The sequence below is a fragment of the Pseudophryne corroboree genome, chromosome 7 (assembly GCF_028390025.1).
Source record: "Pseudophryne corroboree isolate aPseCor3 chromosome 7, aPseCor3.hap2, whole genome shotgun sequence".
In the NCBI taxonomy this organism is placed as follows: domain Eukaryota; kingdom Metazoa; phylum Chordata; class Amphibia; order Anura; family Myobatrachidae; genus Pseudophryne; species Pseudophryne corroboree.
The window spans coordinates 435,877,525-435,904,845 of record NC_086450.1 but is presented as its reverse complement, the minus strand read 5'-3'; the positions used below and the strand labels follow the sequence as shown (position 1 = coordinate 435,904,845).

The window sequence follows — 27,321 nt, the reverse complement described above, 5'->3', positions numbered from 1 at the left end:
ATTAATGTCCGCTCTTCTTGAAAGGAAAGAAAAAAACTTCAGAAAATTGACGAACACTTTCATGACTAAATGATTTTTTTTTTTTTAATTAGATGAGGACTCGGGTGATCTTAACGAGGTGCTAAAGACAGTAAAACACCCCCCACTCATTTCCGAGTGTCCAAGGTTATTCGGAGACTGAGATCATCGCTTGGCAAATTGTCCCCGTTAGCAGAAAAATGGGGATAGTCAGCAATGTGGGAGGGGGGGGGCCCCGGGGGGCTCCATTTCCAGAAAGTGTTGTAATTTTTATTAGCCATCTTAAGCTCCATTTCAATACCATAATTCAACGAGTAGTCAAACATTACTGTGCCAGACGCTCTTATCATGTGAATGTAGATTACTGCATTAAAGTGACATGGATATATCATGTCCGCCTAATGTCCCTATCTCGTTACTGCTTCTCAGATACAGTCCTGCCAGGGAGAGTGTCTACTAATCTGCACGACCCAACCCGTCTTCTCACTGTGTGCCGTTTCCTTTATCCTCATGTACTTTTATCCAGCGTCGCTTTATTGGTGCCTTATTGTTGGCTATAAAGGGGCCTATAACCCAGAACACTGATGCACTTAATTGTAGTAGCTGGATCCAGGTGGCAGCTACATTAGCTGTGGTTAATACATTGCAGAAGCAGCATTGCAACACATTGCCTGACATAGGGGGTCATTCCGAGTTGATCGCTAGTGAAAAATGTTCGCTGCACAGCGATTAAGTGAAAAAGCGGCACTTCCGCGCATGCGTATGCGGCGCAGTGCGCAACGTACTTTTACAACGGACGATGTATTTTAACACAAGGTCTAGCAACGCTTTTCAGTCGCACTGCTGGCCGCAGAGTGATTGACAGGAAAGGGGCGTTTTTGGGTGTCAACTGACCGTTTTCAGGGAGTGTTCCAAAAAAACCAGGCGTGCCAGGAAAAACGCAGGCGTGGCTGGCCGAATGCAGGGCGTTTGTGACGTCAAATCCGGAACTGAATGGTCTGAAGTGATCGCAAGCGCTGAGTAGGTCTGGCGCTACTCTGAAACTGCACAATTTTTTTTTGTAGCCGTTCTGCGATCCTTTCGTTCGCACTTCTGCTAAGCTAAAATACACTCCCAGAGGGCAGCGGCTTAGCGTTGGCACGGCTGCTAAAAACAGCGAGCGATCAACTCGGAATGACCCGCATAGTGCTTTCTCTCATGGTGTTGGAATAATGCATTGCTATATAATTTGACCAGAAGTATTTTGGATCTGGGATTTTTCCATACATTGGAATAATTGTATACCATAATGAGCAGGGGCTCTCTAGCCAGCAGCGCAGTAATTTCTGAGCACTAGGGTCACTAGGAGACCATAGCGCTGTGCCATAAACCAGTGAGCATTAGCAGAACTCTAGGAAAATGGTGGAGCGGCCATTTTCCTGATGATTTCCCTACAGCCCATGTGCAAAACACTGTGAAAATGGCCGCCAAATTAGGATTATGGAATACTTTGGATATCGGATCTTCAGAACCAATTATACCAGCTATATATTAAAAATGAGAAATTAAAATTGGAATAAGAGGAACAACGTTCATGTGTCACAGTATGCAGTATTTTCATGGTGACAAAAGGAATAAAATAAAAAAGTTATTTCACAAAGCGTATAGAGAGGCATTGTAGGTTCCTTTATTGCTGTGTTATTTTAATATCTCAAAGAGAGACATTTACAGTATTACTGACACATTTTTATTTTGCACACAGAGGCAATAATTAGCATTGTCAAACTGAGCTGGGTCAGGCATTGTGCGACCAAGGCCCCTGACTAAGGCCCCTGACTAAGGCCCCTGGGCAGTGAGGGGCTCAGAAAACTTTGGGCCTGCTTCACAGATGGACGCAATGGTGATTTTGCGACACTGTGATTTTGCCCCAATTTATTAAGTGACATTTATTAAGTGATTAATTTATGGAGGAACTGGGCCCAAACTAGTATCTAGAGACATCCGTCTCTGCTTACAAATGCTGGACCAGTAAGGAGAGAGGTGTGCATCTTGCATCACCGCTGATACTGGCTCAGCCCAGCATACAAAATGGCTGCCTCTACTGCCTGCTGACATTAGACCCACTAGAAATTGGAGTGGAAGAGTTACCTCTGCTTGGAATCCCTCCACCAGAATGGCCACCAAGAGGTTAAACAGGACGTAGTTTCCAAATGTCATCAGAGCCACAAAGTAAAGAGCCGCCCAGGATGAGGTGGAGGCCATTCCGTTGTACAGGACCACGTTCCAGTCTTCCTGGGTGAGAATCTGAGTAAAGATAAAAACAAGACAAAGAACCAAATTATTTTTTAATGAACTGAAGGCTGCTGTTCCAGTCTCTAATTATGGGAGAGCTGGCTTTGGCCACGTATTTCCATTAGCAACGCGACCTTGGGCCTAAGAAGGGGATTTTGGTTTGTGCTCTGCACGGCACGCAGTCATTTATACAAATATCAAATGAAATTATAGTGTACATGCAGTAAAATAGGTTATATTCACTTGTTAAGATCTCCTTCTACACGGCGTACGAGCAGAACAAAGATGAAAGCACTGAAAATAGGCATTCCTCTCATTAAACATATAAACGGTGGATTACATTAAACCAAATACAAACCCACAGGTGATGGATTCTGGCTAGTGATAGCTGCAAGCCGGTCCTGAATCTCCATCACTCAATGTCGCAACAGGTTAAATGGAGACTCCAGCTTCCACTCTCTGTTGTTTTATCATCCCTTACATTATAAGTTAGTGACAGAAGCCAGGCAGTGTGCCTCCACTTGGACAGCATCAAAGCTCTTCCATAATGATGTTAATTAGGCTGTGAGCACCCACTGTGGAAATATGGGCACAGTTTTCACAGCAGATTGTTCTAAATCTTCTTCAAAAAGACTCGGAATGCAGGAAGCCCTGATAACGCTCTCTCAGAATATTCAGATACTTTGTGGCCAAAATCAATGGGCAAATTCTAATGCTGGGATTAGTGATCCCGAAGCTGGAGTTAATTAGCACGAGTTTCTTATCTGCTCTAGTATGTTTGGAAGGACTGAGTGATATGACGTCCAAGGGGCCAGCCAATTTCTGATGTTTGCACAATGTTATTGAGTAAGGTATATTAACAGCTTTGTGCCTGGATGGTTTATCCAGGCCAATAATCACATTTAAGACAGGGAATAACTTTATTTATTTCTCAGTATATGTACAGGGCAGTAACGATGAGGTAAATGTGCGATGAGGTAAATGGCTGTGGAGGCACTGGCTAGTATCAGATCCAGAGATACGCACAATATATGAGCCCAAGGGTACATGTGGGCATTATACACAGGTGCAGCAGTGGGTACATATGGGCATTATACACAGGTGCAGCAGTGGGTACATATGGGCATTATACACAGGTGCAGCAGTATATACCTGTGGGCATTATAGACAGGTGCAGCAGTATATACATGTGGGCATTATAGACAGGTGCAGCAGTATATACCTGTGGGCATTATAGACAGGTGCAGCAGTATATACATGTGGGCATTATACACAGGTGCAGCAGTATATACATGTGTGCACTATACACAGGTGCAGCAGTATATACTGCTGGAAATTTGGTGAGTTTTGGTAAGAGATGTGTGGAAAAGGTGGGGGGGGTCATTGTCTCTCCTGTCATAGACCAGTCTACTCCAGACTTTTGACTATAGGAATTATTATAATAACAAAAAAAAGATATTTATAATATCTTCTTTGTATTTTCTTTTCATTTTATAGCCAAAACTCTGGAGTATACTGGAGTATGACAGCAGGGGCTCATCACTAGTACTGGGGTGTATTTACCAGGAGTGTTTGGCATATAATATTATTGCTGTATCAAATCCGGAATTGGCGACAAGCAGCTAAGTAAATAAGCCGCACTATATTGTTTGATGTATTTTTTCATACCTGATAGAGCTTCTTTTTACTTGTACACGGGAATCAATCTTTTTTTTTTTTTTTACAGTGATTATTACAGGGAAAAAATGATCAAACATAGGAGTAAGGATGATCTATACCCATCATGCTTTCATGAGTTAGTCTTACGCAATCAGTCGCAGCACGGTAATGTCCCCTATAATGTGATCAGTGCTGTCTCCCACTCAGGGGCGTGGCCAGAAATATGTGGGCCCCGCAGAAACATTTTGAAGGGTCTCCTGTCCCAGTGCTCCTAGAGACACCTCTCCACAGCAGTTGTTAATGTTATGCCCCATAGTACTGGTCTAGTTTATTTTATGAACCACCGTGGTGCCCTAGTTAATATTATGTGACGTTGTAGGGCTGCCAGTACACATTATGCCACACAGTATGCCCAATTCACATGACGTACAGCGCCCCCAGTTCATATTGAGGCTCATTCAGGGGCGGTTGCAAAGCGGGCATTGTAAGCACACTGGGCGACACTTTCTTACAGCGCATGCATCTGAGCCGCAGTGCACACTTGCAGTAGTGCAGAAGTGAATTGCAATTGTGGTTGCACCGAGGGACTAGTCACAAAGTGAGTGACAGGAAGACAGCGTTTGGGGGTGATAACGGGGAGTGGTCAGGTATATGCAGGGGTGTCATGGCCGTTCAGATGACATTTTCTGGGCGTGCATAAATTAGCAGTTGTGATCTTACTTGCTACTGGAGAGCCCTCAGTGTGCCGGGAGAGCAGCTCAGCCTGCGCGTCTACAGAGCCACTCGGACTCTGCGACATGAACTGATCTGCGACGATGGTCCCGATGTATCAGCAGTTATACGATGTTTGACGGAACTGATGCGACAGCAGCGGGCGTCCCTATGCTCAGCTTAGCTTCTGCCCATATCGGCATATAATCGCAATTGCATACAGCAAAAGATAACGACGACAGCAACAAGAACATCCTACCTAAATGGGTCTCATTATGGCACACTATAATGCCTTCCAGTTCATTTTACACCCCATTACAATGAGCAGAACCAGGGGCATACCTAGATAATGTATATTACAGGCCCCAAGGAAAAAACTTGTAAAGGGCCCTATATACCACTCAGTGGTGAAAAATGTATATAACACCTGTAAGCTCTGGGCCCCATAGCAGCTGCACTCCCTGCACCTACATATTTTCTCCGTACGCTACAAGTCGCGTTACACGTGACATAACGCGTATATCCTGTGTGATTCAGTAGCGCAGAGCATCTTTTTTGCATTTTTCCCATTAAAAATTAGTCTTATACAAGAAGTAATGTAATAGGACCCACGAGCAGCTTCTGCTGAGTAAAATGATTTGCAGCATGCCTATATTCTGTGTGTGACTGCGACTGTATTTGCATACAAAATGCTATGCTACAGTGTTTCATGGATGCAGATAGAGCCGCAATTACACACACACAATTACACACAGTATATAGACATGCTGCATATCATTTTAATCAGCAGAAGCTGCCCGTGCGTCCTATTGCATTACTTTGCATCTAAGATACATTTTCACAGAACAAAAAGGCAAAAAAAGATGCTCGGCGCTACCGAGTCCCACCACGGCACGGCGCAACGTCAAGGGTTGTTTAACGTAACTGGAGGATGTAAGAGGACACATCTGTATGGTAGCTACGCCCTCACTCCCAGTTGCCGAGCTCAGTTACAACAGGATTTGTGTGGTAACTGAGATGTTACCACATGGGTAATTGGGTACACTGCACCATCCTGCGCAAAGTACCCCCGTGGGAAAAAAAGGCTGGGGTTGGGATGACAAATGACAGACAGCACTGCTTGGGATATTCTGGTATGACCTTTGTTCTGTGTGAGATTAACAAATGTCTTAAATATAACCAGGAAGTGGCCGCACTCACGCCATGTATAGGAAGCTGTTGTTAGTTAGCATTTTGCTGAGCACAGGAGGAAATAGAAGTATCAAGTATTAAACTGGGTTTGCAGGTCTGCTGGAGGACAAACTGGCTTCCACATAAACCCTGCTAAACCCCTTTTTGTGGAATCTGTTTCTGCTACCAACAATAATAAAGACACTGTTCCAATATAGAAATCCGGGGGCATAACATAGCTAGGTTCTCCTGAGGGCCCCAGTGGGTCCATCACACGCACTGTGAGGCCCTGTGGGGGCTTTCATTTCCAGAGCTGATCAGAGGCTTCACCTCAGGAGGACATCCCCATTGTTGGACCCCCTTCTCTGTCAGGTCCCATAGCCACTGCATCCCCATGCAACAGTGACGTGCCCGCCATTTTTACGTTTTGGTCGCACTTCCCATACGTACAAATTCCAGCGACTGTTTTCTGAGTTGCACTATGGTCGCACAACCTGGGCACACGTAGTAAGATGCCAAAGCCATTGCAGCGGCATATGGGATCGCAGTGTCATGATGAGACACACCCTGAAAACGGTCATTCATTCTTGCCGCCACTCCCCTGTGACCTCTCCCAAATGCTCACTGAGTGTCAATGACTTTGCAAATAAATTCCCTCTGTGACCATAGTCGCAAGACCATCGCGGAACATGTGCCACGCGACTTAGATGCATTCACAGACCGCTGATGAAAAAACAGGTTTCTGTACAACTATGAATCCGGCCCAACGTCCATGCATCCAGTTGCTTTTATTGGAGGAAAGAGGTACATTAGGTCACAAATGTAAAGCTGCAACAATTTTAGTGAATACTAACACACAGGGGCAGCCCCACAGAGCCACTCCTGACACATGTATTTTTTGATCATGGACGTTATCGAATACTTATCAGACCAATTTGATGAAGTTTCCTGGTGGAATATTAGAGACACCCTTACCTGGAAAACGGTCACAATGGCCCAGAGAAGGGAATCAAAGTTCTTCCGGTCGGTGATAGTGTCTCCGGTGTCAGTCCGTATTGTAAACTTACAGCCAAAGAGATGCATACCCAGAATGCTGTAGGAAACAAATGACACAATATAATGGTCCCATCACAGCACAAGACCATAAGATAGTGGGGGGAGGTGGACAGTAAGGAGTCGGAGGAAACTATAAGAGAGGTCTCAGTTTGATTGGGTTAACACTAACAATTGTCTTCTGCCCATAGAGTATATAACATTATTTCTTGCTGTGGTTGGTTGGCTACACTCAAAGCAGTTAGAGTATGGAAGTGGGGATGACCAAGCGGGCAACACCGATGTAAGAGCAGATATGAACCAGTACCTGAAGATAAAGATGAAGAGCATGAGAAGCATGCAGAAGGTGGCCACATTGTCCATAGTCTTCATCAGGACCACCAGCTGGCGGCGTAGAGCCGGCATGAAGCGGACCAGCTTCAACACGCGAAGCAGTCGGAATGTTCTGAGCACAGACAAACCCCCATCTGACTGTCCGATGATCTCACAAACACTGGATGACAGGAAAGCAGTAGAGTACGGTAAGTGTCTCCATTGATGATACATGGCAACCTACAGGCAGTTCACACTCACAACATCACACGTGGGCGGCACGAGAGGAGGGAACAGCGGAAGCTACTTGTTTCAGGAACTGAATCCACTATGTATCAAGTCTGTACTCATTCGCAGTGACTGCTGAGCATGATGTGCTGCCTATATGTGGGTGAATCGCATGGAATGGCCTGTGAGGGGACAAGTCATGCACTGACAGACCGGACATCATCTCTCTGAGACATGAGGGAGTTTTATCAAAGCTTCTAAAGAGGACAGGTGGATGTGTTCCTGTATCAACCAATCAAATTCTAGCTTTTATTTTATAGAAAGCAATGGGTAAATGATAACTAGGATCTGACTGGCTGCACCTCCACTTGTTGGTTTGATAAATCTCTTATTACATAGACTCATGTAAGAACAAGTAAGATTTATCTCAGAAAATGGCTTATTTTTAGGTTGCTGAGACTTGTAGTTCCCCACAAGCCGGGAGCCAGGGATTAGCTGTGCCTGGTACTGAACGATACCAAGCATCATGGCTCCCGGATGCCAGACGCGATATGAAAAGCAGCAATCCCTCCAACACGCGCGCACAGTTTGGTCATGCATGGACGAGTCTGTGACAGGTCCTCTAAGAGAGACACATCGATCAACCGAAAATCATTTTCTTCTCTACGGAACTCCCTGGATTTTACTTTAAACTGCAAGCGAATCAATTTCAACAGCCAATTTCTTTCAAAGTTCTACTTAATTAAATAATCTTTGAATAGCCATCTGGTTCAGATACTGAAAATAAGTATTGACTTTCCGTACGGTTTCCTCTGGAGTCAATCTAGTTAGGAGTTGAGGGGGCAATGTGGCAGTAACAGATACGGGGAAGGGTTAGGAAAATATCACTCATGGTGACACGTGGACTGACTGCCACTGTCACGTACTGGCTTAGTCATGTTAAATCATGTCAGTGTTCCTGCCTCATCCAACTGCGTCTTATCTTAGGTGATTACATTAATAAGGAAACTACTGTACATCCATTATTGTGACCACTGATTGGGCTAGAGTAGCAGTCCTCAATCGTGACTACTCACTGGGGTATTAAAGGGTGTGCAAAACAATTTCTGTCATTTTGGGAAAGGGGATGGGGGCAGGATATCTAGGTTATAACTTGACACATAGGGATAACAGTGTCCAGAGCCGGTCTTAGGCATAGGCAAATGCCTAGGGGCACAAGCAGCTTCTGCTGATTAAAATGATATGCGGCATGCCTATATTCTGTGTGTGACTGTGGCTGTATCTGTATACGAAATGGTCCGTTACAATGTATTCCTGGAAATCACTGTAACATAGCATTTCGTATGCAGATACAGTCACGGTCGCACACAGTATATAGGCATGCTGCATATCATTTTAATCAGCAGAAGCTGCTTATGCATCCTAGCCACATTGCAATGCAAATAAGATGCATTTTCTGCAAAAAAGGCACCCAACGTTAGAAGTGCTGCCAGCTGACGTATTGAGGCAAGATGTATGAGACACATCTGTATCCAAGCAGAGGCAGAGGTCACAGTGTTAGTGGCCGTGTGAGTGCTGTGTGTGGGTGGGTTGGTTGTGCAATAGTGTTTGGCATATGTGTGGACATTATGTGTGTCATGTGTATAAATGCATTAATAATGTGTGGCATATGTGGAAAGGACATTATGTGTGTCATAATGTGTATAAGGGCATTAATAATGTGCGGCATACAGTATGTGTAAGCTACATTTTGTGTATAAGGGCATTAATAAAGGTTGGCATAATGTGTAAGGCAAAAAACAATTCCTGCGCACTGATCAAGGGTATAAGACACTCTATTAGATGTCAGTAAATGAAAAAACCCATCTAGTTTTAGCGTTCAGAATGGGTATGAAAGAACAGTCTCAGTGGATCAATTTCAGAGACGGTTAAAGTTCAAAAATATATATATATATACTACAGAACTCGGTGAAGGTAAAAGCTTAATAGGGGAAGCTTCTGTATTACCCCTATACGCCTATTATTGTGCCTTCCACCGAAGGTCACTTAGGGTACGCATGCTAAGTCTTTTAATTGTAAACGTGTTTAAATAAACTTTTATAAGTCTACACTATGATTCCCCAATATTTGTCTTTCATGTACCACTGCTTGAGGACAGAGACAAAGAATTGAAAAACGGTTGGGTTGACTGAATTCAAGTTTTATCACGTTCACTGTTTGGTTGGAGGACCCAGGACGAGACCAGATAAGAGAATCTACATTTGACTGTTAAAATTAATTTTACTGGGACATTGCTTCAAACTATTGGCCTGATCTTCTATATTCAAAGGAGATCTGCAAAAGGATTGACTGTAGTATATATATATATTTTTTTGAACTTTAACCGTCTCTGAAATTGATCCACTGAGACTGTTCTTTCATACCCATTCTGAACGCTAAAACTAGATGGGTTTTTTCATTTACTGACATCTAATAGAGTGTCTTATACCCTTGATCAGTGCGCAGGAATTGTTTTTTGTGTTTATACTGTGTCTTAGTGATTGGTGCGAGTCACGTTTAATTTCTGCAGCCAGACTTTAAGCAAAGAGCGCAGGTGATTATTCATTTTTTGCATAATGTGTAAGGCGCATTATGTTTATAAGGACATTAATAATGTGTGTCATATGTGTAAGGGGCATTACTGTGTGGTATTATGTGTATAAATGCATTACTAATATGTGGCATTATGTGTATAAGGTGCTCTACTGTGTGGCGTAACGTATAGAAAGGACACTACTGTGTGGTTTAGTGTGAATAAAGATCAATATTGTGTGGTGTAATGTGAATAAGGAGCAATTCAGTGTGATGTAATGTGAATAAGGGGCACTACTGTGAGGAGTATCGTATATATGGTAAAGTGGTAATACTGTGTGATGTAATGTGAATTAGGGACACAAACGCATGATAAAATGTGAATAAAGTTGAAGTACTGTGTGGCATAATTTGAATTGGGGGTACTACTGTGTAGGCATGCCCCTTCCCAGAAAGAATATGCCCCTTTTTGGGCTGTGAGACGAATAGGCGCACTGTTCCTATTTAAAATATAGGAGGTAGGAGCACCAAAATGAGGACTGCTATGGGTGAGGGTTCTGGAAAGGGGTGCAGGGTCAGAGGCGGAACTAGCGGTGGTGCTAGGGGGCACCAGCCAAAATCTTGCCTAGGGCATCATATTGGTTAGGGCTGGCTCTGGCAGTGTCCTAGGGATACCTAGCAATATGTATTACAGTACAACCTTAATAATAGGGCAGGTAAATGCTGTGATAGCATCACTGGTGATTACTGCATAACAGAGCTACACTGAAATTAATGCACTCATACATCCCAACCGTCCCGAATTCAGCAGGATAGTCCTGCTCTTTGGCAGTATTCCACCCATAGACTGTAGGGTCCTGTAGGAGTGGTTACTATGGCATACATACATTATCCTTACTGTACCAGGAGAGGCTGGGGCCGACCAGAAGCCCCAAAGCTCTGGACAAGCCCCAGCATGATGAATAGCGGAAGCGTGATGCAGTCACGCTCCCAAAACGGCATACACCAGGGGGAAGTGGCTTTGTAAATGCGAGACCATGCCCCTTTCTGCGTGCCAAGTGTCTTGAGACTCTACTTCAAATGTTGGGCGGTACGGTGAAATACAGGCCATTTTTAACACAGCGCCCCCTAATGTCACAACCTGTAATTATGACATCAGCCTATGATATACATTTTATATATGTTTCACCAGGTTCTAGTGGTTACAAAATAAGTTGTAAACAAATGTAAAAACAATGTAAGAGACTATTCCTGCATCCCTGTAATTATTAGAACACAACATATATTTAAAAAAAGAAACCGGGTGTGGCTATAGTTTAATTGTCAGGTTTAAATTGTAATATCTGGGAAATATAAACAGTAAGTAAAATCCCGGGAGTTCCGTAGAGAAGAAAATGATTTTCGGTTGATCGTTGTGTCTCTATTAGAGGACCTGTCACAGACTTTTTTTATATCTAATTATATAATTTTATATAACATTTATATCTTTTTTATATAATATTTAAAATAATAATAAAAGTATTAATTATGAATATAGCTGGATTGGGGGAGTTGACGAGTTATAAAATAAGATTTTACTCACCGGTAAATCTATTTCTCGTAGTCCGTAGTGGATGCTGGGCCTCCGTAAGGACCATGGGGAATAGCGGCTCCGCAGGAGACTGGGCACAGCTAAGAAAGATTTAGGACTACCTGGTGTGCACTGGCTCCTCCCACTATGACCCTCCTCCAGACTTCAGTAAGGATACTGTGCCCGGAAGAGCTGACACAATAAGGAAGGATTTTGAATCCCGGGTAAGACTCATACCAGCCACACCAATCACACCGTATAACTCGTGATAATATACCCAGTTAACAGTATGAACATAACAGAGCCTCTCAAAAGATGGCTCAACAATAACCCTTTTTGTTAACAATAACTATATACAAGTATTGCAGACAGTCCGCACTTGGGACGGGCGCCCAGCATCCACTACGGACTACGAGAAATAGATTTACCGGTGAGTAAAATCTTATTTTCTCTGACGTCCTAGTGGATGCTGGGGACTCCGTAAGGACCATGGGGATTATACCAAAGCTCCCAAACGGGCGGGAGAGTGCGGATGACTCTGCAGCACCGAATGAGAGAACTCAAGGTCCTCCTCAGCCAGGGTATCAAATTTGTAGAATTTTGCAAACGTGTTTGCCCCTGACCAAGTAGCAGCTCGGCAAAGTTGTAAAGCCGAGACCCCTCGGGCAGCCGCCCAAGAAGAGCCCACTTTCCTCGTGGAATGGGCTTTTACAGATTTAGGCTGCGGCAGGCCAGCCACAGAATGCGCAAGCTGAATTGTGCTACAAATCCAGCGAGCAATAGTCTGCTTTGAAGCAGGAGCACCCAGCTTGTTGGGTGCATACAGGATAAATAGCGAGTCAGTCTTCCTGACTCCAGACGTCCTGGAAACATAAATTTTCAAGGCCCTGACTACGTCCAGTAACTTGGAGTCCTCCAAGTCCCTAGTAGCCGCAGGCACCACGATAGGTTGGTTCAAGTGAAAAGCTGATACCACCTTAGGAAGAAACTGGGGACGAGTCCTCAAATCTGCCCTATCCATATGGAAAATCAAATAGGGGCTTTTACATGACAAAGCCGCCAATTCTGACACACGCCTTGCCGAAGCCAAGGCCAAAAGCATGACCATTTTCCACGTGAGATATTTTAAATCCACGGTTTTGAGTGGCTCAAACCAATGTGACTTTAGGAAACCCAACACCACGTTGAGGTCCCACGGTGCCACTGGAGGCACAAAAGGAGGCTGAATATGCAGCACTCCCTTGACAAATGTCTGAACTTCAGGCAGTGAAGCCAGTTCTTTTTGGAAGAAAATCGACAGAGCCGAAATCTGGACCTTAATGGAACCCAGTTTTAGGCCCATAGTCACCCCTGACTGTAGGCAGTGCAGAAATCGACCTAGCTGGAATTCCTCCGTTGGGGCCTTCCTGGCCTCACACCACACAACATATTTTCGCCATATGCGGTGATAATGTTGTACGGTTACATCTTTTCTAGCTTTAATGAGCGTAGGAATGACTTCCTCCGGAATACCCTTTTCTTTTAGGATCCGGTGTTCAACCGCCATGCCGTCAAACGCAGCCGCGGTAAGTCTTGGAACAGACAGGGCCCCTGAAGCAGCAGGTCCTGTCTGAGCGGCAGAGGCCATGGGTCCTCTGAGATTAATTCTTGAAGTTCCGGGTACCAAGACCTTCTTGGCCAATCTGGAACAATGAGAATAGTTCTTACTCCTCTTTTCCTTATTATCCTCAGTACCTTGGGTATGAGAGGAAGAGGAGGGAACACATAAACCGACCGGTACACCCACGGTGTCACTAGAGCGTCCACAGCTATCGCCTGAGGGTCTCTTGACCTGGCGCAATATTTTTCTAGCTTTTTGTTTAAGCGGGACGCCATCATGTCCACCTGTGGCCTTTCCCAACGGTTTACAATCATTTGGAAGACTTCTGGATGAAGTCCCCACTCTCCCGGGTGGAGGTCGTGCCTGCTGAGGAAGTCTGCTTCCCAGTTGTCCACTCCCGGAATGAACACTGCTGACAGTGCTAACACGTGATTTTCCGCCCATCGGAGAATCCTTGTGGCTTCTGCCATCGCCGTCCTGCTTCTTGTGCCGCCCTGTCGATTTACATGGGCGACTGCCGTGATGTTGTCTGACTGGATCAGAACCGGCTGGTTTTGAAGCAGGGGCTTTGCCTGACTTAGGGCATTGTAAATGGCCCTCAGTTCCAGAACATTTATGTGTAGGGAAGTCTCCTGACTTGACCAAAGTCCTTGGAAGTTTCTTCCCCGTGTGACTGCTCCCCAGCCCCGAAGGCTGGCATCCGTGGTCACCAGGACCCAGTCCTGTATGCCGAATCTGCGGCCCTCTCTGAGATGAGCACTCTGCAGCCACCACAGCAGAGACACCCTGGTCCTTGGAGACAGGGTTATCAACCTATGCATTTGAAGATGCGATCCGGACCATTGGTCCAACAGGTCCCACTGAAAGGTTCTGGCATGGAACCTGCCGAATGGAATTGCTTCGTATGAAGCTACCATCTTTCCCAGGACTCGCGTGCAGTGATGCACGACACCTGTTTTGGTTTCAGGAGGCCTCTGACTATAGATGACAGCTCCTTGGCTTTCTCCTCTGGGAGAAACACTTTCTTCTGGACTGTGTCCAGAATCATCCCCAGGAACAGTAGACGTGTCGCCGGAACCAGCTGAGACTTTGGAATATTCAGAATCCAACCGTGCTGGTGTAGCACCTCCTGAGATAATGCTACGCCGACCAACAACTGCTCTCTGGACCTCGCCCTTATCAGGAGATCGTCCAAGTATGGGATAATTAAAACTCCCTTTTTCCGAAGGAGTATCATCATTTCGGCAATTACCTTGGTAAATACCCTCGGTGCCGTGGACAGGCCGAAGGGCAACGTCTGGAATTGGTAATGACAATCCTGTACCACAAATCTGAGGTACTCCTGGTGAGGATGGTAAATGGGGACATGCAGGTAAGCATCCTTGATGTCCAGAGATACCATGTAATCTCCCTCTTCCAGGCTTGCAATAACCGCCCTGAGCGATTCCATCTTGATCTTGAATTTTCTTAAATATGTGTTCAAGGATTTCAAATTTAAAATGGGTCTCACCGAACCGTCCGGTTACGGTACCACAAACATTGTGGAATAGTAACCCCGTCCATGTTGAAGTAGGGGCACCTTGACTATCACCTGCTGGGAATACAGCTTGTGAATTGCCTCTAACATAGCCTCCCTTTCTGAGGGAGTCGTTGGTAAGGCAGATTTGAGGAAACGGCGGGGGGGGGGGGGATGTCTCGAATTCCAGCCTGTACCCCTGAGATACCACTTGAAGGATCCAGGGATCTACTTGTGAGCGAGCCCACTGATTGCTGAAGTTTTTGAGACGGGCCCCCACCGTACCTGGCTCCGCCTGTTGAGCCCCAGCGTCATGCGGCGGACTTAGCAGAAGAAGCGGGGGAGGACTTTTGTTCCTGGGAAGTGGCTGTATGCTGCAGCTTTTTTCCCCTACCTCTGCCTCTGGGCAGAAAGGACGCGCCTCTACCCCGTCTGCTCTTTTGGCGGCGAAAGGACTGTACCTGATAATACGGTGCTCTCTTTGGTTGTGAGGGGACATGTGGCAAAAATGCTGACTTCCCAGCCGTTGCTGTGGACACTAGGTCCGAAAGACCATCCCCGAACAACTCCTCACCCTTATAAGGCAAAACTTCCATGTGCCTTTTAGAATCTGCATCACCTGTCCACTGCCGGGTCCATAACCCTCTCCTGGCAGAAATGGACAGTGCACTTATTTTAGATGCCAGCCGGCAAATATCCCTCTGTGCATCTCGTATGTAGAAGACAGCGTCTTTAATATGCTCTACGTTTAGCAATATAGTGTCCCTGTCTAGGGTGTCAATGTTTTCTGACAGGGAGTCTGACCATGCAGCTGCAGCACTGCACATCCATGCTGAGGCAATAGCTGGTCTCAGTATAATACCAGTGTGTGTATATATAGCTTTTAGGAGAGCCTCCTGCTTTCTGTCAGCAGGTTCCTTTAAGGTGGCCGTATCCTGGGACGGCAGTGCCACCTTTTTTGATAATCGCGTAAGTGCTTTATCTACCCTAGGGGGTGTTTCCCAACGTGACCTATCCTCTGGCGGGAAAGGGTACGCCATTAGTAATTTTTTTGAAATTACCAATTTTTTATCGGGGGAAGCCCACGCTACTTCACACACTTCATTTAATTCTTCAGAAGGGGGAAAAACTACTGGTAGTTTTTTCTCCTCAAACATAATACCCTTTTTTGTGGTACCTGGGGTCACCTCAGAAATGTGTAAAACATTTTTCATTGCCTCAATCATATAACGAGTGGCCCTATTGGACATTACATTAGTCTCTTCGTCATCGACACTGGTATCAGTATCCGTGTCGACATCTGTGTCTACCATCTGAGGTAGCGGGCGTTTTAGAGCCCCTGATGACCTTTGAGACGTCTGGGCAGGCACGGGCTGAGAAGCCGGCTGCCCCGCATTTGGCATGTCGTCAAATTTTTTATGTAAGGAGTCGACACTTTCGCGTAATTCCTTCCACAAGTCCATCCACTCCGGTGTCTGCCCCGCAGGGGGTGACAACACATTTATAGGCACCTGCTCCTCCTCCACATAAGTCTCCTCATCAAACATGTCGACACAGCCGTACCGACACACCGCACACACACAGGGAATGCTCTGACAGAAGACAGGACCCCACAAAGCCCTTTGGGGAGACAGAGAGAGAGTATGCCAGCACACACCAGAGCGCTATATAATACAGGGATTAACTAAATTATATCCCCTTATAGCTGCTATATGTATATTGCGCCTAAATTTAGTGCCCCCCCTCTCTTTTTTACCCTTTCTGTAGTGTAGACTGCAGGGGAGAGCCAGGGAGCTTCCTTCCAGCGGAGCTGTGAGGGAGAAATGGCGCCAGTGTGCTGAGGGAGATAGCTCCGCCCCTTTTTCGGCGGACTTTTCTCCCGCTTTTTTATGGATTCTGGCAGGGGTATTTATCACAAATATAGCCTCTGGGGCTATATATTGTGATATATTTGCCAGCCAAGGTGTTTTTATTGCTTCTCAGGGCGCCCCCCCCCAGCGCCCTGCACCCTCAGTGACCGAAGTGTGAAGTGTGTATGAGGAGCAATGGCGCACAGCTGCAGTGCTGTGCGCTACCTTGGTGAAGACTGATGTCTTCTGCCGCCGATTTTCCGGATTCTTCTTGCTTCTGGCTCTGTAAGGGGGCCGGCGGCGCGGCTCCGGGACCGAACATCAATGGCCGGTTCCATGCGGTCGATCCCTCTGGAGCTAATGGTGTCCAGTAGCCTAAGAAGCCCAAGCTACCACCAGTTAGGTAGGTTCGCTTCTTCTCCCCTTAGTCCCTCGCTGCAGTGTCTGTTGCCAGCAGATCTCACTGTAAAATAAAAAACCTAAAATATACTTTCTCTCTAGGAGCTCAGGAGAGCCCCTAGTGTGCATCCAGCTCAGCCGGGCACAGGATTCTAACTGAAGTCTGGAGGAGGGTCATAGTGGGAGGAGCCAGTGCACACCAGGTAGTCCTAAATCTTTCTTAGCTGTGCCCAGTCTCCTGCGGAGCCACTATTCCCCATGGTCCTTACGGAGTCCCCAGCATCCACTAGGACATCAGAGAAAAGAGTTATAAAAGAGGGTGACAGGGAAAGTATTTGGAGGGAGTTGACGAGTTATAAAAGAGGGTGACAGGGAAAGTATTTGGAGGTGAGGTGCTGCTGAGAGCTGTGTAGGTAAGAGTAATGGGAACTGAAGGACACCGGGAGCCAGTGGGACAGCGAGAAATTTATTTCAAGGTAGCTGTCGCATTTTGCACATAGTAAGGCATGGTGAGGGTAAGTGCCAGTCATGCAGGAGATGATAAGAGAATTAGCGCTTTGGTTGCATTGAGTTTTATAGCAATGTGTACATTTTTCTATAGCTGTAAAGGACCTTTAAATCTCTACAAATACCTATATAATGGCAGCCTGCTCATAGATCGCAATACATACATATTGCGATCTATGAGCAGGCTGCCATTATATAGGTCGGCTGTCAGCCATGCCCCGGCGCACTTCTGACCTGATTGCTGCGCTGCGATGAACGGCAGCGTGTGATCAGGTCAGAATGACCCCCTTAGACCGGTAGGGCATGCTTGCACATGTAGTCCCACAGAAGCGGTTGAGCCACAGAATGCCAACATCTGGCTTAGGAGAAGCACCAAGAGCAATTAAACATTACTCACCTGATGACGACAATGATCCCGTCAAAGATGTTATATGGATTCTTGATGTACCCAAAGATCCCGAAGGCCAGGAGTTTCAGAAGCATCTCCAGAGCAAACATGCTGGTGAAGACTATGTTGCTGATCTCCAGAGCGTTCGTCAGTTCGTCTGGCTGGAGAATAAAGACAATTTGGTGACAATGTTATCAGTAATGCATGTATCAAATGGTATAAAAGAGGGCAATGACACAACCACAGATTATCGGATGGCATTCGTAAAATGAAAGCTAACCCAAAACCTCGTACAGAAGAAAATGAGGCAGAAATGTAAAAAAAAGAAGGGACAACGGATAACGGCATGAGAAAACCATTCACTTGAAGTATCGATGTAGCTGATTAGAGCAGGGTATCCAATCCACTTTACTTGATACGAGCAGTGTTGACGTTGGAATTTTACTCGGGTGTTAGCCCAATAGAAGTGACCTTCACCGGCCCAGACGGGGTGTTATTGGAAGCTGCAGGGGTCGTGGACATAGAACACATCCTGTTATGCCAACTGTGCGGAATGACTTACAAGAATACGTTTGTCTGGACTCGCAGTGGGGATGTGAACCAAAGGAACGATACATTAGAAGGTCTGATGAGCGGCATAGTTGCTTCATTTATATAGCTTAGCGCTGCGTACATTACAACTGTACACAGTAACCTTTAAGTGCCAAGTCAGGACATGCTGGAACTAGTAGTCCATAGCTAGATTGTCTGACGCTGATGGACACAAATCATCAGAAGCAGGAAAAATGGTGGCTGTATGCTAAATCAAGTCACCTGCGGATGTCACTGACAAATAATAATAATAATAATGAATCACTATATACTGTACCACTGCAGTGACCTGATACAGGTGCGTTAGTATGTCTGACTATGGTGGCTGGAGCGGAAGAGCCCCAGAAATATCTCAGTACACAGAAGAACATGCGGAGCACCATGTTACTATCGCTAGACTTTGATCTTACATAACACAGACAGCTTTTCTTGCTTCTGGCACAGAGTGGACTTTTCCCATGATCTGATTATTCAGCCTGCGACATGTCCTCTATCAGGTAATGAAGTCTGTCGGAGTGTGAATGAGCTAATTAGATGCCCAGTGGTTTGGCTGAATGTCAGCCAGCTGCACTATGGGTCCGTGTGAGAGGATCTTGCCAGGCATCCATGAAGATGCGGCAGCTATTCCAAACACTTGTGGAGCAGCCTGTAGGGGAGGTGTATCAAGCCTTGGAGAGAGATAGAGCTGAGATGTGGCCCAAAGCAACCAATCAACTACTTGCTGTTATTTCAAAGACTGTGCCAAACACATGACAACTGATTGGCTGCTTTGGGACACTTCTCCACTTTATCTCTCTCCAAGGCTTGGTACATCTGCCCCTATGTCTGTGTCTAATAGTATAGTCCCTGGCTAGTCCCTATTTATCGGGATGTAGCCAAAAGGTCGATAATGACAATGCTGAAATTCATAATGTTGACACAATGTCGACAGGATGTCAATATAGTTAAAATATCAACAGGCAATGTGTCTGCATTGCCAGAATATCAACGTTAGGGTTAGGCTGCCGTCAGGAGGGTTAGGGTTCGGGATTAGAGTTAGGGATAGGGGAGAAATACTCACCGGAGGTTTGATCCAATATTGACGGTCACATGACCATCATACTCTTTTGAGGTCACCAGGCTCTGCTGGGATATAACCCTTGCCGGTGGTGCTTAGTGTGTCAGTGACAGGCTGAGGAGCAGGAGTTTCCCTGGGGCTTCTAGAGCAGCCATACATAGCAGTGGAATAACATTTAATACATTTTCACTGCAATATGATGTATGACGCAAGCTTCGTTCCTGGCATGCGGAATTCTTGTTTTTATTTTGAACTCTTTATTGGAAAACATGCTACTGCGATATTATAGATGCAAATCTACACCTTGGATTGGGTTCCAGGCTCCTGAGTCACACAGATGTATGCCTGACCATGTGTATGTCACTGCAGCAGAGCACACGTGGATCAGACACAACACGCAGAGAGAGATCGCTGACCCCTGTGCCATACACTTTGTCTGATGCATGTGTGTGGCTATCATCCACAACTCTGACCACGCATGTCAGTGCAATGTTCCTCCCTGCGAGCTCCGTGATCAGACGGTGCATCGCATAGGGATCAATGATGTCTCAGGACACCGGATTTTCCTCCGTGACGGATGGAGAGTACAGTGAATTACACAATAGAGGACGTCTGAATGGGCCCTGTCACCTCTGTGATTTAGATCCCCACTTCCGATAGCTGGGACCAATCTGCAGAGAAGGGGCTGATGAGTTTGGATTGGTTTCAGAATATGGCAGAGTATTTGGCAGCAGAACGTGTTATGATAACAGTGATGCTGAGACTCTGCAAGGCAGAATGTGAAAGTCATTCATAGAACCATCCGCCTTTCTTTTCTATACAGGTGTGGTATGTTAGGCAGGTTAGACTTAGGTCGACAGTGTCTAGGTCGACCACTATTGGTGGACAGTAAGTAGGTCAACATGGGTTCTAGGTCGACATGTAGGTCAACATGAGAAAAGGTCGACATGAGTTTTTAAACATTTTTACGTGTTGTTTTCGCCGTACAGTGACCAGGAACCCCTATTAGTGCACCGTGTCTCCTCGCATGGCACACTTCGTTCGCCATGCTTCTGGCAAGGTGCCTCGCTCCGCTACCGCTGCGCTCGGCACAGGTTACCGTTCCCAACTGTAGTCCACGTGGATCGTAAAGTATGAAAAAGTGTAAAATATAAGGGAAAAACTCATGACGACCTTATGTCATGTCGACCTAGAACATGTCGACCTAGAGGCCCCGTCGGCCTAGAAACCATGTCGACCTACTTACTGTTGACCATTAGTGGTCGACCTAGACAGTGTTGACCTAACGACCGGATCCCGTTCTATACAGGGCCATCTTAACGTATAGGCACACTGGGCAGCTGCTCGGGGCCCCACGATTCTAGGGGCCTTCGTGCAGGGGTGAGCTGAATTATACACCAGCATACTATAGAAGCAGAAAGATACTTACATGTCACACCAATGAATGATCTATTCTGCATTATGTGCTGCATAGCACTGTATTAGAGAACAGTTCATGTGTCCTAAGACAAATAAGGCTACATTGTGAATTATATACAATCAGAGTGCACCATTTTCTACCTGCCTCCCAGCCTGCAGCCAGACAGTGAATGTCTGTCAGGATGCTGATTGGTGGATGGCTGGAGCTATCCACCAGTCAGAGTGCTGACAGCCGTTCGCTGTATGGAAGCGTGTGGAGAGACGGCGGGGGGTAGGCTACAGTATGCATTCTTTTTTTTTCTTTCTTCTATTTATTCCCGTAAAATGGGTGTGTAGGGCCCCAGTGCATTGCTTTACCCAGGGCCTACGATGCTCTCAAGATGGGACTGGTTCTATCGATGCGGGTATGAAAAAGCCAGCGGGCTGGGGCTCATCCTGGTCCTCTTCATATATTTATTAACATTTACATAAATAGCACCAGCATATTCCGTTGCGTCTTGCAATAAAATATGGGATCTTTAGCTATGCACAAAACCTGGCAAAAGCTATCACTATACTATGTACTGTGCACTGGGATATCCCCCTTTCGGAATCACTGTCCAAGCTGTACTTTTATAAACATGGAACAAAAATTATTTATTTAACTGTAGCATTTCGGAAACTTTGATAAATGGGCCCGTAAACCTCTGTTCAGTATTGTGGTTACCCCTTATTGAACAGGAAAAAGGGCTCGATGTGAGTACTTATACCTAGTGGCGTATCTATAATATGTGCAGTGTGTGCGGTGTACACGGGCCCTGGGTCCAGAGGAGGCCCACATCACGCACACTGCACCCATTTCTTCTATATACTTACCTTGCTGGTGTCCGGGTGTGGGCCCCCTCCTCTCCCGTCCCGTAGCCGGCAGGCGCAGCAGCGCTGTCAGCACTGTTTTGAGCACTAGAGACTTTGGCACATTGCCAGAGTCTCTAGTGCTCAGACAGAGCGCTGACAGCGCTGCTGCGGCTGCCGGCTACGGGACGGGAGAGGAGGGGGCCCACACCCGGAGACTGCATGCGGGTCCCCTCCTCTCTAGATACGCCCCTGCTTACACCGCTTTCACATCGCAAAAGCGGGTCATACCCGGGACTTGTACATGGGTACATCCCTTGTGCGACCTGCCTGAGGCCCCTTTCAGACTGGCGGCACCAATCCGGTGTATTGCTGGGTTGGTCTTCAAGCGCCGCCTGTCCCTATAGCGCTGCCTCTCCCTATGGAGTGAACGGCTCCCGGGTCACATCGTCTCGGCAACCCAGCTTTACTCCAGGTTGAAATACCTGGTCAGCCGACTCGGGAAATTGTAACATACCCCTTTCACACCACATCTCGGCCCGCTTCGATCCAGCAATATGCCAGCTATTTGTGCTATGTGAAAGGGGTATTCCAGTACTTTTTTTTATTTTTTTTTATTGAATTTATACAGTGGGGCAGAGGTATTAAGCCTGGAGAAGGAATAAAGAAGTGATAAAGCAGTGATAAGTACAAGGTGATAACGCACCAGCCAATCAGCTCCAATATGTAAATTGACAGTTATGAGCTGATTGGCTGGTGCATTATCACCTTGCACTTATCACTGGTTTATCACTTCTTTATGCCTTCTCCAGGCTTAATCCATCTGCCCCACTGTCATCTAATAATGTCCTTCAGACACGTTACGGGGGTGATTCAACAGGACCTCTCATTGCGTAAATGTATTCAATTGGCACATATACATATAATCAGGTGGCCCTCTTAGGAAGGAGGAGTTTCTCTAACTAAACAAGCAGAGAATGATTGACAGATTTGCTGTACAGAAATACACTTGATTGGTGGGTCCATCAACAAGGGTGGGGCCAGTGATGTCAAAGCGATTCAAAGGATTCCTCGCTTAGGTTTTTGACCTATCCCACCAAGACGTGATGCTAAAAATGTGGGAGGGGCTTCAGTGCTGAACCATCTACTACGATATATCTTCATGGTTTATGCGTCACAGTGTTAGTGCTCCGTGGATTTCCCTAAACTGCTCAGCGTGACCTGGTTGTCCTTTGTGTTGAATACTTAGCTGTTAAGAAGCATAATAATCTCTATACCGTAAAAAAAAAGGTCACGCCGCTATGAATTCACTGCTGGAACGCAGACCAAAAAGAAAATGACATCAAACAGCAATGTGTCTCCAGGGGATCATTCCGCTACATGCAAATGCTGTTTAGCTTACTATCTATAATTGGGGCTTCTAACGAAAATAAAACATGTCTTTTTTTATTTTTTTTCATTTGACAAGCATTAATGAAAAGCACCATAATTAAGGATTTATCATTTTTTGTTTTATCCGTCATTGATTAGTTAAACACGCATGAAGTAGAATTGGAGCGAGACATTCATCATCCAATAATAATATCAAAAAACGTCTTTTCAGATCGTGGACAAAGGATATTTCCAAGTATATTTGCATATCTGTCCCCGGTCTGTAAAATGTATGCACACCGTGTAAGTTCTCATACACATACAATTACACGTTACAAAGGACACGCATCGAAACAATAGGATCCAATTAAGTAATTGCAATGTTCTGTTATATGACTTGTGATGCAAAATGTAAAATATTTGCATATTAATGATAATTTTCCTATAAAGAAGGTAAAGGCACTCCTTTACCTAGACAGTAGACTCCGAGTCACTGTGCTAAATATCAAGATCATTTAAGTCAGGCATGTCCAAACTGCGGCCCTCCAGCTGTTGTGGAACTACATATCCCAGCATGCCCTGACACAGTTTTGCTGTCAGAGAATGCTAAAGCTGTGTAAGGGCATGCTGGGATGTGTAGTTTCTCAACAGCTGGAGGGCCGCAGTTTGGACATGCCTGATTTAAGTGGACATTTACAAGCCTTGTGTGTCTTGTGTTTATTCTGGCTTTCAAGGAACATTTATTACACAAGTGAAGAATTCCCTGTGTAACTAGTTAAGCAAAGGGCTTTCTCTGAGTTTTCCCGCCTCTTCTGTAAATAAGGACCTGGACTAATAGGCCGTAAAGCAAGTGATAAACAGTGACAACCAATTCAGACCTGATCGCTAGGCTGCGTTTTCGTACAGCCTGCGATCAGATATAAACTGCACATGCGTATGCACAACAATGCGCAGGCGCGTCGCACAGGTACAAAGCGGATCGCCGCTCAGCGATGGGTTTGTGCGAAGAATCCATTCGCACGGCAGTTCGCAATGGGATTGACAGGAAGAAGGCGTTTGTGGGTGGCACCTGACCCCTACTTACCGACAATCTGGCTGCCTCCTCCGGGAGGTGGCAGCCAGGTCGGAGCAGCAGGGGCGTGGCGATGCGGCTGGATGACATTTAGGGGCAGGGTTGGGGGCGTGGCTGCACAATCACATCATCGTGTCCCCACCCCCTGCCTAGCAATGGCGTTAATGTTGTCATTGCAAGGCAGGGGGAGGGGCCAGGATGAGGCGAATAGCGTCATCTGACTCCAAGACCGCGCACTTTGAACTGCGCCGGGGGGTTTGGTAGGTGATGCGGGAGGGGGGGGGGGTTTGCGGGTGGTGGGCGCTCAGCTGGGAGACTTGCCTACTCTTCCGGGGGGGGGGGGGGGGGATTTTCGGGAGCCTCCCGGCCATTCCGGGAGAGTAGGCAAGTATGACCTGACCATTTTCAGGAAGTGGTTGGAAAAACGCAGGCGTTCCCAAATGTTTGCAGGGAGGGTTCCTGACGTCAATTCTGGCCCCGGACAGGCTGAAGTGATCGCAGTGGCTGAGTAAGTCCTGGGCTACTCAGAGACTGCACAAGATCTGTTTGTACAGCCCTGCTACACATGCGATCGCACACTTGCACAGCTAAAATACACTCCCCCTGTAGGCGGCGACTATCTGTTCACAGCAGTGCAAAAATTGCCTGCAAAAATCAGGTCTGAATTAGGCCCCATGACACCAACCACAAGATGCAAAATAGGCCGCACACAGTGCAAAATTGGCTTAATTTGCGGAAGTAAGCCCTGATTCCTGCCAAAGTGGCAAAATGTAGGAGAGAAGTTTGCACAGTTGGACAAGAGTTGTTCGCTCTGTATTTTTTTCTCGCAACGGAGCGATTAGTCGCTAATGCGCATGCGCAATGTCCGCAGTGCGACTGCGCCAAGTAAATTTGCTATGCAGTTAGGTATTTTACTCACGGCATTACGAGGTTTTTTCTTCGTTCTGGTGATCGTAATGTGATTGACAGGAAGTGGGTGTTTCTGGGCGGAAACTGGCCGTTTTATGGGTGTGTGCAAAAAAACGCTACCGTTTCTGGGAAAAACGCGGGAGTGGCTGGAGAAATGGAGGAGTGTCTGGCCGAACACTGGGTGTGTTTGTGACGTCAAACCAGGAACGACAAGCACTGAACTGATCGCAGATGCCGAGTAAGTGTGGAGCTACTCAGAAACTGCTAAGAAGTGTCTATTCGCTATTTTGCTAATCTTTCGTTCGCAATTTTGATAAGCTAAGAATCACTCCCAGTAGGCGGCGGCTTAGCGTGTGCAAAGCTGCTAAAAGCAGCTTGCGAGCGAACAACTCGGAATGACCCCCAAAGTACGGAGTAGTGAGTTTGCGCAGCACTGCAAAAATGTGATTTCTTTTAGCAAAGCGAGGGTTGGTTTCGTAGATTTGCAGCAGCCCAAAGCTGGCGGACGTTGGGTCTCGTTCTGTACTGATAAAGGGAGCAGCTTTGCACCCCCGTGCAGCATTTTAGGGGAGCAGAAGCCCTGGAGAACGTAATGACAAACTTTACACGTACAACTGGCACCTAGCACAAACAGTACCCCCTCTGAAAACTGCCCTAAGCCAGGAATTAAATAAATAAATTAAATAAATAAATACTGAAACATTTTGGTGGCATCATGTGTCCGGGAGTCCCCACAGGCAAAACACAATCTTCTTTTTTAGTCAGCTAATGTACCACTTGTAGCCAACAGGTGGCGACATAGAGCTAAACCATTTCCCAAGCTTATTTATGGGTTCCTTGCAGGCAATTTTCCGGAGTATTGTGGAAGAAAATGAATATAGGCAGTAAACGTATGCGTTTTATTTACTTACAGTATGTGCGACTGTTATCACATTTATATTTTTATTATCAATAATATATTCATGTTAACTGCTGCAGTTTTCCTATTTAATATTTTCTTTTTCTTCTTTTTTTTAATCTTTATATTTATACTGTTATTAATATTATCATTGTACATTTTTTCCACAATATTATTGCTATATACATATGAACAATATTGTATTTCAGGTCAGACAGTAGGGACTTATTCATTAAGCTTGCGATAAGGCCCCAAATTACTACGTTGATTTGGAATGCTTTTGAGCATGTCCCTATTGGACCCCCTTTCCCTGTATGTTCTCAATGATACAAGCCAGCACATAGCGGCGTTAAGATTTTATAATAATAATTAATAAGATTTTACTCACCGGTAAATCTATTTCTCGTAGTCCGTAGTGGATGCTGGGCACTCCGTAAGGACCATGGGGAATAGACAGGCTCCGCAGGAGACTGGGCACTCTAAAAGAAAGATTAGGTACCATCTGGTGTGCACTGGCTCCTCCCACTATGACCCTCCTCCAGACCTCAGTTAGGATACTGTGCCCGGAAGAGCTGACACAATAAGGAAGGATTTTGAATCCCGGGTAAGACTCATACCAGCCACACCAATCACACCGTATAACACGTGATACTATACCCAGTTAACAGTATGAAATATAACTGAGCCTCTCAACAGATGGCTCAACAACAGTGGCGTAACTACTGCCCCCGCAGTCCTCGTGGTGGCTTGGGGGCGAGGGGCTGCGGGGGCGCCACTGACTTTGCACAGATTGACATGCGGACGAGCGTCCGCATGTCAATCTGCGGTCTCCCTCCCTGCTGTAAGGACTTGGAGGGACACGGAGCACATAGCGCGTCTCTCCTGTGTCCCTCCTGGCTCTCCCCCGGCCGGTCTAAGTGCCGTTCGTGAGCTCTGATTGGCTCATGAACCGGCACTTCCTTTATTAGACTTGCCGGGGGAGAGCCAGGAGGGACACAGGAGAGACGCGCTATGCGCTCAGTGTCCCTCCAACACAAAGGTGCGGGGGGGGGGGGGGGGAGAGGAGAGCAGGCACTGGGCGCATATACCTGGCACTGGAGGCATATACCTGGCACTGTGGGGGAAGATCTGGCGCTGGGGGCATATACCTGGCACTGGGGGCATATACCTGGCACTGTGGGGGTAGATCTGGCACTGGGGGCATATACCTGGCACTGGGGGCATATACCAGGCACTGTGGGGGAAGATCTGGCACTGGGGGCATATACCTGGCACTGGGGGCATATACTTGGCACTGTGGGCATATACCTGGCACTGGGGGCATATACCTGGCACTGTGGGGGAGCAGGC

General features: G+C 46.3%; 1 protein-coding gene across 4 annotated transcripts in view; it reads right to left on the bottom strand.

Moving 5' to 3' along the window:
- The window catches only part of CACNA1H (calcium voltage-gated channel subunit alpha1 H), a 638,058-nt gene that overhangs the window by 183,880 nt on the left and 426,857 nt on the right, over nucleotides 1–27,321 (bottom strand). For all 4 annotated transcript variants that reach the window (XM_063934881.1, XM_063934879.1, XM_063934882.1 and 1 more), the window contains exons 9-12: nucleotides 17,833–17,984; nucleotides 7,190–7,375; nucleotides 6,805–6,922; nucleotides 2,146–2,301 (exon numbers count right to left, since the gene is read on the bottom strand). In XM_063934881.1, coding sequence (XP_063790951.1) covers nucleotides 2,146–2,301; nucleotides 6,805–6,922; nucleotides 7,190–7,375; nucleotides 17,833–17,984 — 612 coding nt within the window. The remainder of the gene's footprint in view (nucleotides 1–2,145; nucleotides 2,302–6,804; nucleotides 6,923–7,189; nucleotides 7,376–17,832; nucleotides 17,985–27,321) is intronic.